A 17,546-nucleotide genomic window follows, 5' to 3' on the forward strand; every position below is an offset into this window, starting at 1 on the left:
GGTAAAGCATTTCTAATTAAACCAAGAATAAGAAAGCCCATTTACACATCATTTAGAAGTCCTGGCCAATGCAATAAGATTACAAATAAAACTAAAAATATGCCATGTTATTGGTGAAAAGACAACATAGTGAAAACACTTTTTCAAAAAAACATTTTATTTCTATAATTGCTAATTTTACTTAAAATTTTTGGCAACATTAATAAAATAATAAATTTTATCTGAAAGAACAAGCAAAATAGACAAGGAAATTCACAAAGGGCAATAACAAAATAGTAATCTTGACAGATAGTCAATATATTTGTAAACAAAACAAAGTGACATTGCCTTAAAAAAATATAGAGGTATCAATAGAAAAACAGAGAAAGCTCTTGAAAGAACTCAACTCACTATTGTCTTCTATTTGCAGGCACAGAAACTGACTCAAGCAAACTCAATTCTAAGAGAGAAGCAAAGCCCTTGATAATTATCTCTTCCCAACTTTTTGTGAAAACCTAGGAAATTTAGACTGATAGGGAAGAAGAGTGTGGAGACTTAAAGTGCATTTAGGAGGAGGAAAAAAAGGGGGGTGGGTTGGAGATTTCACTGTGTGATTTTAACAACACTGGTGAAGCTCAATATACCAAAGGAAGTGTCAAACAATTAAACGAGGTAGCAAGCCATGCAGGCCTAGGGGAAGAGCATTCCAAGGGAGAACAGCAGTTACAAAGTCTTTGGATTGGGAAGAAATGGAATTTGCTTGAGGAAAAGCAAGGCCAGTGTGTCAAAAATAGTGCACCAGTGGGGAAAATGGCAGAGTAGCACGACAGAGAATGGAAGAGAGGAGGTAGTCAGGGGCCATATCACTGGAACTTTAGTTGGCAATAAATAACAACTTGTGCTCCTTAGGAGCATACTTCAGAGCAAACAACAGTAACAGGGTTGATAACACTAAGCAACCACAAACAAAAAGAACTAAAACACTTCATATTTTTACCATAGAAACAGAATAAGGGAGATAAGTATGCAAAAGTCTGCACATCTATTTATATATAGAAGTTTCCACCTGAGATCAGAACACACACACACACACACACACACACACACTCTTTCTACACCTAAAGAAAGGGGTTCAAGCTGAAATTTTACCAAAGTGCTTTGGCCCAAGCAAACTAACTGGAAAGGCCTAGTAAAATATTCAAAGTGCAAATCAAGCAATCAAGCATTGAGCAAATAAATACAACAGAATCTACACTCAGGAAATTATCTAAAATATGGATGATATACTCACAACAACTTTGTTATCTGTAGTCCTTCCTCCTCAATTCTAAGAGGGATGCTAACCCCTTGATGATTATACCTTTCCAGCGTTTTGTGAAAGCTTAGAAAATTTAACTAGATTGAGGAGAGGGAAAAAGGAGTGGGGAGAGATAAAGTACCTTTAAAGAGGAGAAAGCAACAGAAAAAGGGAGAGATTTCTCCTGGCACAGGTCTACAGCCAGGATCCCAGATTCCTTGAGTGGTGCACAGAGCCTGCTAGGTACCTGGGCTGGAGATGGAGCGAGAAGGGATGGCACTAAAACATGCCTAGGGAGACTCAACTCCAGGAGCCCACAGAGGCAACCAAGGCTGCTGATGTTCAGGAACCAATACTTAGAGGGTACCCCAGTTCTGTGAAAGAGCCCTTGGAGATGGCAAGGAAAAAGGTTCCGGCAAGTATATTCACAGATTAGACAGTTGATAGATCAAATGAAGGATAATAACCCTATAACCTGATAATTACTGAAATAAATGAGACATTTCTGGCACATTGGAGTGCGTCAAGTAAGACCCAAACCAGTATTAGTTTGAAAAAATGGGAAATTATACACACAAAGAATTAACTGTTAACTGTAATACATTCATGTCCAAGGCAAGATACAAAATTGCAAACTTCACATGTTCAAGTAGGGTAAGATACATGTAATTGGAAATGTGTTAGGAAAAGTCCTATAATGAGTTTAATCACTCTTAACTATTTTTATCCACTATTCCTACTTTTCTTGGACAACCCCATTCCAGCTTAAGGGTAAGAGAACTAAACTTAGCCCAATTCATAAACTGGACAGATTCCATGTGTTTGGCCCTTTTCAGTTAAAACTATGGGTCCAGTACAGATCAAACTATGGATGTCAGGGATTTTTTTCCTTGGGAACCTTAACTTGCTTTACTGCTGTGACTGAGAGAGATATGGCTAGTCCATTCTGACTAAAGGCCAGCCAGATGGGAGAGGTGAGAGAACAAATCAAATTCCCCTTTTGATCAGTCAAAAGGAGGTCCCCTGGCACCAGGTCCCATTCTATTAATTATCTCTACTTCCCCATCTGAAGCCGACAATACACAGTACTGCTTGATGCCTGCAGGGGCCCCTCACCAAACACAGGCATTTTATTTTAATCGTTTGGCTTCCTTGGATGTCCTTGGGCTAGGTAAAGACAGTCTGAGACAGTGTTCCTTCTGCCTTGGCTCCAAGCCTGGAGTGAATGTGTGCCCCTTCCTCAACTGGGACAAGGAGCCACTGCTCTCAACTGACTGAATTCCCTGTTTCTGGTCCCCATTCACACCACAGGGTCTCCGTCAACTTCTCCACACCAAGGCTTTCAGAGCCAGGTTGTTTTAGATCAGCACAACAGAGGCACTTCTGAGAGTTCAGCAGCAAACGGGACCATGCCATAACAAAGCCATTTCAGTCTGGCTATAGTTAATATTGAAATCTTCAAGGCATGGAAAAAGTTGAAAATAAAATTAAGTTGTTAAAAAAATTCTACAGATTATATGTATAGCAGAGCTTTCAAACTTACAAATAACACGAAATACCAAAATAATATAGGTTTTCACTTTTCTCTTTCTCTCTCTTCCCACCCCCATTCACACACACACACACACACACCCCTTTTATGTGTTAAGCCAGATAGTTATATGAAAATCAGGTAATATATTTTTAAATAATATCTCAAAATTCAGATCAAACAATATTGTACTTCATGAGTTTTTAGAAAAACCTCATAAATGATCCATTGGTTTCACTATATTTGATGTTATTGAATAATGTTATGATTTGGATTTTTGTTTTTAGTGGGGTTTTTAACTTTGAATGAAGTATTTGCTTCAGATTTACTGAAAGTAGAATTAATGGGTTTTTTTTGAAATTCTACTTTTAGACCTGGGGGGTGAAGGTTCAGAATCAGATGTGTTCACAGTAATGGATGCTAATTCCACTGATCCTGGTTCAAGAGGTCCTAGTGACACCTGGATAACAACTTTTGTTTCAGGAGGCAATCCTTCTAGTTGCTTAGGCTTCTTAAACATTTGATGACGCTGGGTCTTGTGCTCCATTTTCTCCTTGAAAGTTAAAAACTGTAACCGGCATTTGGAACACTGGTGAACAGTCTTTTCCCAGTGTCCTCTATAATGACACATGTATGGTGTTGCAGTTTTGAAAATTTTGAGACAAAATGGGCAAAGCAAATTCTTAGTGTTTTCGTGGTATGTTCTGAAATGTGTTTCTACATCAGCAAAGGCTGACGATCTGTAATTGCAGACCTGGCACACATAGGGCATTTCGCCAGGCTTATGATTGTCCTTCATGTGCTGTAAGAGAACCTGATCTGTTTCAAAAGACAACTCACAGATTTTACAGACTGCAGAGGGCTCCTGGAAAGTATGGACACTTTCAATGTGACATTGCAGCTGGAAGGGAGTGGGAAACTGGCGGTGGCAGTGCTGGCAGGTAGTATGGTTTTTCCAGCTGTCACCCCTCTGCCTTTCAAGTTCCAAATGGTGCTTCATGTGATTCATAAACTTGACATTTTTTAGAACTTTCAAGCAGCTGAGGCATTTAAAGGCTGTGTGAGTCTTCTGTTCTGGCTTCCCATCTCCTGCATGCTGTCCATAGTAAAAGTCACGAAGTAACACGATCAGATTTCCTTTCGTGGGATCAACAGTCTTGTTTTGACTTGCTAGACTCGAAAAGTCTGTTTTTGCCAGTCCATTTTCCCCAAAAGGACTTATAGGCTTGCATTGAACACTGTCCTTTGGAAAAGCTGTTGGACAAGGTCCTCCATTATGAACATGGCTTAATGAGGTATGAACACTGTCTGAGGGTGTGCTTTGCTGAGCTGTCATTGTATGAAAGATACCTGAAGGGGCCAGAGCTAAAGAGTGTCCCCCTATGATTCCATTACTGAGTTTAGGCCTTTGGGGATTTGTGCTATTTGTTTCAGAAGTGGAAAGTCGTTTTGTTACACGAGGACTTTTATTCATACCTCCTGTAGAAAGTGCTGCTCCTACTGGATGCTGCAATGAACTTGTGAAGGTAATCAAAGGAGGAGAACATAACTCTGAAGAGCTAATAGGCACGACTTGTGGTGAATTATTTTTATAATCAGGTTTAGACAAAGGCTCAATAATAATAGGACTATCTGTTGATCTTGATTCAGAGTCAGAAACTGGTAAGACAGTCATTGCTTCTGATGTAGGCATCACATGACTTACAGGCCGCAATTTGTGAGCATTATCTTTTCTGAAGTGACCAGACTGTTTTCTCCTTGAACACGAACCTGGGGTAACTCTGTTCAATATGTTTGAAACGACTGGTTTTGAATTTGAGGTCATCCCAACAAAGATCAGCTCAGCATCTTCATTTACATGTTCCACTCCAACAAAGATCAGTTCAGCATCTTCATCGTCTACTTGTTTGGTTTCCTCTATGCTTTTCTGTGGTTCTGGCTCTTGTTCTTCACATAACATACATGGTGGTTCCATTTTCTAAATTTTTAAATTCTTGAACGGTGTGGCCACAGGTTCCAGTGCTTTCTTTATATAAACTGCCACCTAAGTATAAACATACTACACATCAGTTAAGTACAGAAAAATACATTATTTATTTCTCTCCAAAACTCTAGGGTATTTATAAACATCCTTATTTTACAGATAAGGACACTGAGAGTCAAAGAGGATAAATGACAGCTTAAAAACCTATGATTACAAGTCTATACAACTCTAGAATCATAGCTTTACCCTATGCTGATTTTGGTCTCTTCTATTAAAAAAAGAAAACTCAAAACTCCAACAACTAATCACTAGGTGAAATCACATGCAAAGTATGAGTATTTTTACAAAAGCACCATTGTGCAGTGTTTAGATACATGGGGTCTGGAGTCAAAGAAGATTAAGCTGGAATTCTAACCAGCTACATCGTTTTTGGAAAATTTATAACTTTTAAATGTGTTTCTGTATCTTAAAGGCAAAAATCCTTATTTCTTAGACTTAAAGTAACAGCTCTTTTTAAAAAGCATCAGGACTTCCCTGGTGGCGCAGTGGTTAAGAATCCGCCTGCCAATGCAGGGGACACGGGTTCAAGCCCTGGTCCGGGAAGATCCCACATGCCGCAGAGCAACTAAGCCCGTGCGCCACAACTACTGAGCCTGTGCTCTAGAGCCTGCGAGCCACAACTACTGAGCCCACGTGTCACAACTATTGAAGCCCGTGTGCCTAGAGCCCATGCTCTGCAACAAGAGAAGTTACCGCATTGAGAAGCCTGCACACCGCAACAAAGAGTAGCCCCCCCTCGACGCAACTAGAGAAAGCCGTGTAACAACAAAGACCCAACGTAGCCAAAAAAATAAAATAAAATAAATAAATAAATTTATTTGAAAAAAAGAAAAAGCATCAAATATTCAATGGCATCTTGTTTTGTAGTAGAACTGGAAGAAAATTTATATTAAATGCACATATCTAAATTGATTCACACATACTGATTTCATATATGTTAATATAGAAAAGAAGTGTCAACTTCAAAGAATAGAATAAGAGTATCTACATATGGTCAACAAATAGCATAAGTCAATGTCAAGCACTTAGCACAGGCCTAGCAAACTGGGAATGAACTCTCTTGATAATCTCACCCCAACTCAACACTGATGTCTCCTAAATTTCTCCCTCTAATCCTGACTTCCCCACTAAACTTAAATCCAACAGTGCTTTGTGCCTCACTCCACCTGTCTCTTCACATAGCAGGCAAAGTAATGATGTTTAAACAAATTAGACTGCATCACTGCTCAGCTCAAAACCTTCCAATGCCTTTCTGGTTCACTCAGTAAAAGGCCAAGTCCTTCCAATGCCTATAAGACCACACTTCCACCCCTACATACTGTCCCCTGCAATTATCTCATACTCCTCTCCCCCATCCACTTCACTCTAACCACACTAACCTCCTTGCCATTTCTTGAACAAACTGAACACTTTACCTTACTTAGAGTCCTTATATTTGTTGTCCCTCTAATATGAATGCCCATCATCCAGATACCTACATGGCTGGCCCCTCACCACCTTCAGGGCTCTGTTCCAAGCCTTCTTCTCAGAGAGGTTCTCAAATACTCCAACCAACCTCTAATTCACATTCCCAATTTTTCTTCCCTTCTCTTCCACCTATAAGCATTTATCACCACCTAATATATTATAAACATTATTTATCTTGATTATTTTCTATTGTCTATCAGTAAAATGTAAACTCCAAAGGGCAGGAATTGTCTTTTGTTGACTGCTGGATCACCAGCACGAAGAACATTGCCTAGCATAGCATGGGAGCTCAACAAATACAGAATTTGTTAAATGAATTAATAAATAGTAACTCTCATCAATATGAACCTTTATTTGTTGTAGAGCAGAGTGTGCTCCATTAATTCCATGTTTTCTATCAATTTACTCTGAGAACTTTGTCCGCATCAGAAATTCACATGTTGAAGCCCTAACCCCCAATGTGATGGTATTTGAAGATGGGGTCTTTGGGGGACAATTAGGTTTAGATAAGGTCATGAGGGCCCTCATGATTGGATTAGTGCCAAGAAGAGACATCACAGAGCTTGCTTCCTCTCTATTTCCCCCAACACCCCCCCAAATGTGAAGACACAGGAGGAAGGTGAAAGAGAGCCCTCAGTGGGGAACCAAATCAGCCAGCACCTTGATCTTGGACTTTCCAGCCTTCAAAACTGTGGGAATACATTTCTGTTGTTTTTAAAAAATAAAAATAAACTGGGTTCCAATAACATTGCTGAACTTTCACCTAACTGATCTTAGTAGAATTTTTAGCTGTTGACCATACTGATTAACTTTTCATCCAACCAATCATCCGAGATGAAAAGTTAATTAAGAGTGGAGAAAGAATGATACATAAAACAAATAAGTTAATGAATGCGTTCATTTAGAACAAGAGTAACAACAGACCATGGGAATTTTCTTATCACTTCTCCTCTAGTGTCCTTATTTCCTACAATTACCAGAATCTTGAGAATTCGGGGTAGGGAGGTTGGACATGCCAAGACATGCTAGATCTAAGGGATGAGTCCTCAAAAATCACTTCATTTCCCCCACCAACAAAGTTGCCAAGGGCTGTGCAAGGAGCCAATGAGACATTTCACTCCAAAAATAGCTGAGAGAATAGTGGGTGATGACCCACCTCCCAGGTTATTCCTGTGCATTTCAACAACGGCCCTTTAAATGGGTTTTGTTATAGCCACACACCAGATTTTTTCAGGCATCAGTCCCTCTTAAGTAACTTCCTAAGATTACGCCACTAGGACTCCTCTGGTACCTACCCTCACCATTTTCCCTTGCCCCTGACTCTTTTCACCCATTACTACTCCTCCAGGTTCTTGTCCCAACCCCGTCACTCTCTCCCCACCACAGCACTCAAGTCCCTTCTCCACCACTCCTTCTTCCCTCTACTCCATTAACCCCACACAATTGCTGCCTTAGAATTTAACATCCATTAAACACAGACCCTTGGGGGAAATGGGAGTTTCACAGGAGCCTTAAAACTGCCATAAACATTTGGATTCTATCCTAGGGCAAGTGAGCAAAACAAAAGTAATTTTTTCATAAATATTTTTTAACAAATATTTTTTCACAAATAAGCTCAGGATGATAAAGGAATGCACAAATAAAGTCTAATCTAGCCTGGGAGTCTAGGAGGAGAACAACTATTAAGCCAAGGTTGTTCATTGTCAAAAAACATGACTATTTCTATAGAATGGACTGAGAGAAAAAGTAAGGATTTACAGACCCTCACCACCATTTCCACTCTTCTTTTTTTATTTTATTTTTGAGGTCGCCCTGACGTAAACCCCTTCCTTCGCCTGAGGGCTTCTCTCTTTTAAAAATTTTATTTATTTATGGCTGTGTTGGGTCTTCATTGCTGCGCACAGGCTTTCTCTAGTTGCCACGAGTGGGCGCTACTCTTCGTTGCGGTGCACGTGCTTTTCATTGCGGTGGCTTCTCTTGTTGCGGAGCATGGGCTCTAGGAGCGCCGGCTTCAGTAGTTGTGGCACGTGGGCTCAGGAGTTGTGGCTCGTGGGCTCTAGAGCACACGTTCAGTAGTTGTGGCGCACAGGCTTAGTTGCTCCGCGGCATGTGGGATCTTCCCGAACCAGGGTTCGAACCCATGTCCCCTGCATCGGCAGGTGGATTCTTAACCATTGTGCCACCAGGAAAGTCCCACCATTTCCACTCTTGCTACCTCTCTGACCTCTCCTCTCTCTACTCTAACATTCATTCACTCCAATGCAGCTACAGTGGTTTCCTTGCTGCTCCCTTCAAAGTCTCCACCTGAAATTCTTGTCTTCCAGATATCCCCATGGCTAACACTTCTACCTCCTTCAAGTCCATGTCCAAACCTACCTATTCCAAGAGACTTACTCTGACCACCTTATCTAAAATCACAACACTCCTACCTACCCAACATTCAATCCTATGACCCTACTCTATGATATTTTTCCTAATTTCATAACATCACCTTTTATTTCACAAGAGAATTTATATATTTATTATATTGACTATCTTTCTTCCTCCACTGAACTGTTAGTTCCTTCCACAGGAGAAATTCTGTTTTGTTTTTTAGTTTGTTTTTGTCTGTTTTGTTCACTGATTTCTCCCAAGGGCCAAGAGCAGTTCTGGCATACAATAAGCACTCAAATATTAATTAAAAGAAAGTAATTATCTAGAAGGGGATAAAAATAATTCAACAAAAGAAGGTAGGGTGAGCAAAAAGGTAGGAAATGTTCAAACTTGGGATATAACCAATTTTCTTCAAGTCTGGGAGCCACTGAGGTACACTGTTATACCAAATGTGAGAGCCCTGCAATCTTGGGATTCAGGAGGATGACTATGGCCAGATCTCATCATGGGGACCAACAGTTTGGGGAAGGCTTTTCTTAGAACAGTATGGTTAGAGTACTACATTTCACCCAGGCAGGCAGGAGAGAAATTCAGCCACTTTCCCTTTTCCTTCCTTTCCTCCCAAGAGCAGCATTTTAGAAGAATCCACAAAGGAGATATGAGCAGGGTAGGAGTTCAACCTAAAAGTGGCCTATTAGTTCTGAGGCAATTCCTTTCACTAAGGCTAAGAATTTGGAGAGGGTTTGGAAGTATCAGGTGAGTGGAGAATGATTTAAAGAGAGGGGTTGTGGAGGACCATAAAAAAGACACCTTAAAAAAAAAATGGGGCTTCCCTGGTGGCGCAGTGGTTGAGAGTTCACCTGCCGATGCAGGGGACACGGGTTCGTGCCCCTGTCCGGGAAGATCCCACATGCCGCGGAGCGGCTGGGCCCGTGAGCCATGGCCACTGAGCCTGCGCGTCCGGAGCCTGTGCTCCACAACGGGAGAGGCCACAACAGTGAGAGGCCCGCGTACCACAAAAAAAAGAAAAAAAAAAGACACCTGCCTGCAGAAAAAGCATTTGACTAAATCTAGCACCTTTTCATGATGAAAAACAAACAAACAAACAAACAAACAAAAAACCCTCAACAATTAGGAACAGAAGAGAACTTTCTCAATTAAAGGGTACCTGTAAAACACCCACAGCTAGCATCATACTTAGTCGTGAAAGACTGAAAGCTTTCCCTCTAAGATTGGGAACAAGACAAGGATGTCTACTACTGCACTTTGACTCAATATTATACCGGAAGTTCTATAACCAGGACAATCAGGCAAGAAAAAGGAGTTAAAAAAAAAAAAAAAGAAGTAGCAGCATTCAGAATGGAAAAGGAAAAAGTAAAACTATATTGGAGATGACATGATTTTGTATATACAAAATCCTGAGAAATCCACAAAACAAGTATTAGAATTAAAAGTTTGCAGAATACAAGATCAATATAAAAAGATCAATTATGTTTCTATATAGTAGCAATAAATGTTCTGAAAATGAAAGTAAATAAACACTTCCATTTACACCATTACAAAGAGAGAAAGAGAAAGACAAATATCATTATGATATCACTTATATGTGGAATCTAAAATAAGACACAATTGAACTTATCTATGAAACAGAAACAGACTCACAGACACAGAGAACAGACTTGTGGTTGCCAAGGATTGTGGGGAGGGATGGACTGGGAGTTTGGGATTAGCAGATGCAAACTATTACATATAGAACGGATAAACAACAAGATCCTACTGTATAGCACAGGGAACTATAATCAATATCTTGTGATAAACCATAATGGAAAAGAATATGAAAAAGAATGTATATGTACAACTGAATCACTCTGCTGTACAGCAGAAATTAACACAACACTGTAGATCAACTATACTTCAATAAAATAAATTTTTGAAAAAAAGAATACTTAGGAATAAATTTAATAGAAATGCAGCACTTTTTTATTCTGAAAACACTGAATTATACTAGATACATTGTTGAAGCAATTAAAGACCTAAATAAATGTAAAGACATCCCACATTCATGGATCAGAAGATTTAATATTGTTAAAATGGCAAGACTCCCACAACTGATCTATCAAAATCTTGGTTAGCCTTCTCACAGAATTGAAACTCATATGAAAATTCAAGGAACTCAGAATAACCAAAACAATCTTGAAAAAGAAAAACTGAAAGATTCAGACTTTCTGATTTCAAAACTTACTACAAAGCTATAGTAATCAAGAAATGTGGCACTGGCATAAGGATAGAAACAGATCAACGGAATAGATCAATGGAATAGAATTCAGAGTCCAGAAAAAAACCCATGCATTAATGGTGAAATGATTTTCAGCAAGATTACCAAAATAATCAGTGGGGAACAGATAAATCTTTTCAACAAATGTTGATGGAACAACTGGACATCCATATGTGAAAGAATGAATGAAGTTGGGCCCCTGCTCACACCATATATATAAAAAGTAACTCAAAATGGATTGTGAAACTAAAAGTAGAGCTAAAACTAAAAAAACTCTTTAAAGAAAATTGGAGTAAATGGTTTCTTAGAGAAGACACCAAAAGAATAAATGACAAAGGAAAAAATAACAGGACTTTATCAAATTGACAACTTTTGGACTTCAAAGGACACCATCATGAAAGTAAAAAGATAACCCACAGAATGGGAGAAAAATATCTGTAAATCATATATGTGACTAGGAACACATATATATGTGATACATATACATTGATATGTTATAAGGGACACATATAGATACTAACATATGTGATAAAAGAATATATAAAGATCTTTTATAACAGAAGAATAAAAAAACAATGCAATTAAAAAATCGACAGAGGACCTGAATAGAAAATTCTCCAAAGATGATATAAAATGGCTAGCAAGTATATGAAAAGATGTTCAACATACTAATCATCAGAGAAATGTGAATGTAAACCACAGTGAAAGATCACCTAACACCCATCAGGATGACTACTATAAGGAAGGAAGGAAGGAAGGAAGGAAGGAAGAAAGGGAGGGAGGGAGGGAAGGAAGGCAGGAGAAAGGAAGGGGAGGGGAGGGGAGGGAAACTGTTGGCAAGAATGTACAGAAACAGTATCCTTGTGTGCTATGGATGGATTGTAAATAGTGCAAATGCTGTGGAAAACAGTATAAAGGCTCTTCAAAAAGTTAAAAATAGAATTACCATATGATCCAGCAATTCCACTTTTGGATATAGATCCAAAAGAAATGAAAGTGGGGTCTCTAAGAGATATTTGCACATCCATGCTCACAGCAGCACTATTCACAATAACTAAGAGGTGGAAGCAACCTAAATGTCCATCAACTGATGAATGAATTTTTAAAATGTGATAATATACATACAATGGAACATTAGCCATAAAAAAGAAATTCTGCCACATGCTACAATATGCATGATCCTTGAAGACATCATACATCATGCTAAATGAAATAAGCCAGTCATAAAGACAAATACTATATGCTTCCACTTATGTGAAGTATCCAAAGTAGTCAAAGCAATAGAAAAGAAACAGAAAGTAGAATGGTGGATACTATGGCCTAACGGGAGAGGGAAAAGTTTGTTGTTTAATGGGATGGGTAGTTTCAATTTTGCAAGATGAAAAGGTCTAGAGATCTGTTTCAAAACAATGTAAATGGGGAATTCCCTGGCGGTCCAGTTGTTAGGCGCTTTCACTGCAGGGAGCCTGGGTTCGATCCCTGGTCGGGAACTATCCTGCAAGCCGTGCAGCGTGGCAAAAACAAAAAAACAAAAAAGAAAAAACCAATGTGAATATACTTAACACTTAAAAATGGTTAAGATGGGGCTTCCCTGGTGGTGCAGTGGCTAAGAATCTGCCTACCAATGCAGAAAACACGGTTCGAGCCCTGATCCGGGAAGATCCCACATGCTGCGGAGCAACTAAGCCCGTGTGCCACAGCTACTGAGCCTGCGCTCTAGAGCCCGTGAGCCACAACTACTGAAGCCCACGTGCCTAGAGCCCGTGCTCCGCAACAAGAGAAGCCACTGCAATGACAAGCCCACACACCACAACAGAGTAGCACCATTAGCCGCAACTAGAGAAAGCACGTGCCCAGCAACAAAGACCCAACGCAGCCAAACATAAAATAAATATAATAAATGAATTTTTAAAAAAATGGTTAAGATGGTAAAATTTATGTTATACGTTTTTTTTTTTTTTTTTTTTTTTGCTGTACGCGGGCCTCTCACTGTTGTGGCCTCTCCCGTTGCGGAGCACAGGCTCCGGACGCGCAGGCTCAGCGGCCATGGCTCACGGGCCCAGCCGCTCCGCGGCATATGGGATCCTCCCAGACCGGGGCACGAACCCGTATCCCCTGCATCGGCAGGCGGACTCTCAACCACTGCGCCACCAGGGAGGCCCTGTTATACGTTTTTTACAGCAATAAAAAAAAAATTTTTTTTAAACGGGCGAAGGATTCAAAGAGACATTTCACCAAAGAAGATGCTATACAAATGGCCAATAAGCACAGGAAATACTGTTTAACATGATTAGGAAAATGTAAATCAATCACAATGAGATACCCTTCACACCCACTAGATTGGCTATAATCAAAAAGAGAAACAATAACAAGTGCTGCAGAGGATGTGGAGAAATTGGAATTCTCATATATTGCTGGTGCAATTGCTACAAAGTGGTACAACCACTTTGGAAAACAGTTTGCCAATACCTCAAAAATTAAATATAGAGTTACCATATGATCCAGCAACTTCATTCTTAGGTATATACCCATAAAAACTGAAAACATTAAGTTCACGCAAAAACAATGTTAACAGCAGCATTCCTCACAATAGCCACAAAGAGCACACAATCCAAATGTCCATTAACAGATGAATGGATAAACAAAACTGTGGTATATGCTTACAATGGAATACTATTCAGCCATAAAAACAAACAAAGCACTGCTGTGTACCTATGACATGGATGAACCTGAAAACATGCTAACTGAATAAAGCCAGGCACCTAAGGTCACATATTGTATGTGAGAGAATTGTATGTAGAGGAGAATCAGGAAAGAGAAGCATCCTGTAATCTAAATGAAAAATTATTTTCAGGGAGGAGGAAATGAACTACTTGGCCTCTCCCGTTGCGGAGCACAGTCTCCGGACGCGTAGGCTCAGCGGCCATGGCTCACGGGCCTAGCCGCTCCGCGGCATGTGGGATCTTCCCGGACCGGGGCACGAACCCGTGTCCCCTGCATCGGCAGGCGGACTCTCAACCACTGTGCCACCAGGGAAGCCCGAAATGAACTACTTTGATAAATGCTGCCAATAAATCAAATCAAATAAAAACTAAAAATTGACCATTGAGTTAAACATTGTGGAATTCATTAGTGACCTTGACAAGAATGGATTTAAAGGAAAACGAGAGACTTGGAGATAACAAGTATGGCCAACTCTGTAGAAGTTTTCCTATAACTAGCAAATATGAAATAAAACAAGCAGAAGGGGGATGTGCCATCAAAAGATGGATTTTTTAATGAGAGATGACATTATAATCAGCCTGTATGCTGATGAGAACCACCCAGAGAAACAGAAAACTTAATCTGAAGAAGAGACTTGCTAGAATATCCTTGAACAAACAAGAACTGATTGGATCTAGTACACAAGAAGTGTACACAAGCCAAATAATTCACTCATAATAACAGACCTGAGACCATATGAAGAAAGGCTGGCATGGTGGATTAATGGGTATGGTAGCCAGCCTCCAAGATGGCTCCAAATGAATCCCGCCTCCTGGTATTCCCAATCCTGTGTAGCTCTCCCTCACACTATCACAGGGTTGACCTGTGAGACTAAGCAAAGACAGAAGTGAAGGTGTGTAATTTCTGAAAAAGACTCTGCACTTCATCTTGGGTGCAAATTCTTTCCTGAATCACTTGCTCTGGGGGAAGCCAGCAGCCATGACATGAGCAGCCCCATGGAGAGGCCCAGAGAGTGAGGAACTGAGGCCCCTTGCTAACAGCCAAGTGAGTGAAGTTAGATTCAACGAAAGTCATGGAGAGACCCTGAGGCAAAACCACCCAGCTAAGCCACTCCTGGATTCTAGACCATGAGATAATATGTTTTTTCAAGCTATTAAGTTGTGAGATAATGTGTACAACACAGACGTTTTAAGTTACCATATCATTCACATGTCGTACTTGCAACTCTGAACTGTCTTACACAGAATAGCTCTCCTATAAATACAGCAAAATTTAAAAAACAAGCAAACGAAGAAAACAAAACAGGAATTCTCTGGCAGTTCAGTGGTTAGGACTTAGCACTCTGACTGCTGGCGCCCCAGGTTCAATCCCTGGTTGGGGAACTAAAATCCCATAAGCCACGCGGCGCAGCCAAAACAAAACAAAACACGGCAAAATTGACATGCCATGAAGCTTGTATAGTCATATCAAACTTGTATAGTCAAGCCAAGGACTCAAAGTTGTACCGGCGATAGATAAGTAACTATACAACAGAGCTGTATGCACAAATTGCTGGGCATAAAGCTACCTATAGTCTTGTTTACTGACATGAAGTGAACGCAGATACCCCGCCCATCCAGTCACATTCAATTACTTCATGAAATAAAACCCTTAAGGAAAAGGGTACAGAAATGAACAAACTAATCCCATGGAATCATGTTAAATCACAACACATTTACTCCGAATGAACCACTTTATTTATTTATTTATTTGGCTGTGCCACGTAGCTTGTGGGATCCCAGTTCCTCGAACAGGGACTGAACCCGGGCTACTGCAGTGAAAGCCCAGAATCCTAACCCGGAGGCCACCAGGGGACTCCCATCACTTTATTATTTTAATACATTAGCTGAAACCTTAGGCCACGTGCATCAGCCCACGTTAGCCTCACTGTGCGGTAGAAGTCAGCTTTACACAGCTTAAAAATCCATGGTGTTCTTACTTTTTTCCACAGCAGGTAAAAGCCGGCCCCCAGTCCCCTGCCCCTTTTTAAGGCTGCAACTCAGAGGGCTCCAGAATGAGCTGAACCAATGAGTGCCCTGAAGTCATCACACACATACTGGGTCGGTTCCTACCCACGCAGGAGAACGCTCTCTGGGCAGCAACGTGTTAGCCCAGGAGAGAACAGGAAAAACGCTAAGGGTAAAAAAGATACCACTCGGGGGGGTTCTCTGGTGGTGCAGTGGTTAAGAATCCGCCTGCCAATGCAGGAGACACGGGTTCGAGCTCTGGTCCAGGAAGATCCCACATGCCACGGATCAACTAAGCCCGTGCACCACTGAGTCTGTGCTCTAGAGCCCACGAGCCACAGTTACTGAGTCCGTGTGCTGCAACTACTGAAGCCCGTGCACCCTAGAGCCCGTGCTCCACAACGAGAGGCCACCGCAATGAGAAGCCCGCGCACCACAACGAAGAGTAGCCCCCGCTCGCCACAACAAGAGAAAGCCCGCGTGCAGCAACAAAGACCCAACACAGCCATAAATAGATAGATAGACAGACAGATAGATAGATAGATACCACTCTGGTCCTCATTAGAAAGACATCTGTCACCTTACCTCAGGCGCGCACTGAAAACCTGGGGGCTTGAGATTTTCCAGGCAGGAGCAGGTCGCATCCTAGAGACCAGCAGAGAGAAGGGTCAGGGTGAGTCACGTGTCATGGGTACATTCTATCCCCCAGACCCTAGCTGGTCCTGCCCTGAGCATGTTTACCAGGTGTCTCACACTTAACCAGAGAACAGGATCTCGAACAAGCCTCTTCCTCCAACCTCCCCTCTCTCAGTAAAAAACACCTCATCTGCCACCTGCCCAAACCAAAAGCCTGGACCTCGGGCGCCCAGGGGGGCTCCCACAGGGGGCGGGGGCGGACCGAGGCCCAGTCAACAAGAAAATAGCCCAGGCGCAGCGGCAGGGGAGAAGCCACTAGATCGATTTTTGTGTTTTTTTAAACTGCGCCCTCCTGACAGCGCCTGGGTCCACGGATCTCCAGAACCCCGCCGGGCCCGGGTCACAGAACTGCCCTGACATTGTTTTGTGTTGTAATGTATGAGGAGACCTCGGCGGGGGCCGGGGGCTTGACAGGCCCTTCCCCGGAGGCCGGCTCGGCGCACCCCTGGGGGAGGGAGGCTGACGGAGAGCGGCGCCCGCCCAGATTGGGGAAGGGAGAGGGTGAAAGGGATCTCAGGGCCTGGGCCTCACCCTCCCTCCTGAAGGCCCGCGGCCCCACACAGGCCGCCGGGGCCGTGCCAGGCCCGGCGCTCGTGAGGACCCGAGAAACCCTCCCCTCGGCCCTCAGGGACCGCTCCTGCCGCGCCACGGTCCCCGTCGGCAGCGTGGCCAGAACGGCCGGCAGCTCACCAGCCCCGAGGCGCTCCCCTGGCGAAGCCTGAGGCGACTACGCCTCCTCAGGCCTCCGGCGCCGCAGACGCCGCAACCGCCGCAACCGCCGCAACCGCCCACGCACCCGCTCGCGCGCCCGCTGTCACCTGTGATTGGCTGCCAGGTGCCGGCGCGAGGTCGGGCGCTGCGGTCTGATTGGCAGCGAGTCCGGGTGGGCGCATGCGCGCTCTCTAGCGCCCCCTCGGTGGCAACCGTTGGGGGCGGGGTCAGGCTGAACCTGTGTCTCAAAGGTCTTGGGCTGTCAAGACGCCGGAGTTCGCCAGGGCTCAGGGTAAAGAGCGGGCTCGCAGTCCCTCAGGGGAGTCCAGCCCTTGCAATCCTCAGGTGTGATCCCTATCCCGGCCCCTTGCTTAAGGAACTTGACCATGCAACTGGGTGTTGAAGCCTGTCCTCTTGGACTTGCATTTGGGGCCAATCCAGTG

At 42.5% G+C, this 17,546-nt stretch overlaps 1 protein-coding gene across 3 annotated transcripts; it reads right to left on the bottom strand.

Moving 5' to 3' along the window:
- Positions 1 to 324: 324 nt before the first annotated feature.
- On the bottom strand, positions 325 to 17,258 carry ZNF280B (zinc finger protein 280B). 3 transcript variants are annotated; one of them, XM_060118752.1, is made up of 3 exons: positions 17,211 to 17,258; positions 16,282 to 16,341; positions 325 to 4,851 (listed from the first exon to the last, which is right to left on the bottom strand). In XM_060118752.1, exon 3 carries the CDS (start codon positions 4,780 to 4,782, stop codon positions 3,148 to 3,150), a length of 1,635 nt encoding a protein of 544 aa, XP_059974735.1. In that variant the 5' UTR covers positions 4,783 to 4,851; positions 16,282 to 16,341; positions 17,211 to 17,258; the 3' UTR covers positions 325 to 3,147. The 3 variants fall into 3 exon arrangements, with proteins under 3 accessions (XP_059974735.1, XP_059974734.1, XP_059974736.1); XM_060118751.1 differs by lacking the exon at positions 17,211 to 17,258 and adding an exon at positions 17,083 to 17,162; XM_060118753.1 differs by lacking the exons at positions 16,282 to 16,341; positions 17,211 to 17,258 and adding an exon at positions 16,244 to 16,275.
- Positions 17,259 to 17,546: the final 288 nt, after the last annotated feature.

This window comes from Mesoplodon densirostris, chromosome 15 (genome assembly GCF_025265405.1).
Source record: "Mesoplodon densirostris isolate mMesDen1 chromosome 15, mMesDen1 primary haplotype, whole genome shotgun sequence".
Lineage (NCBI taxonomy): Eukaryota > Metazoa > Chordata > Mammalia > Artiodactyla > Ziphiidae > Mesoplodon > Mesoplodon densirostris.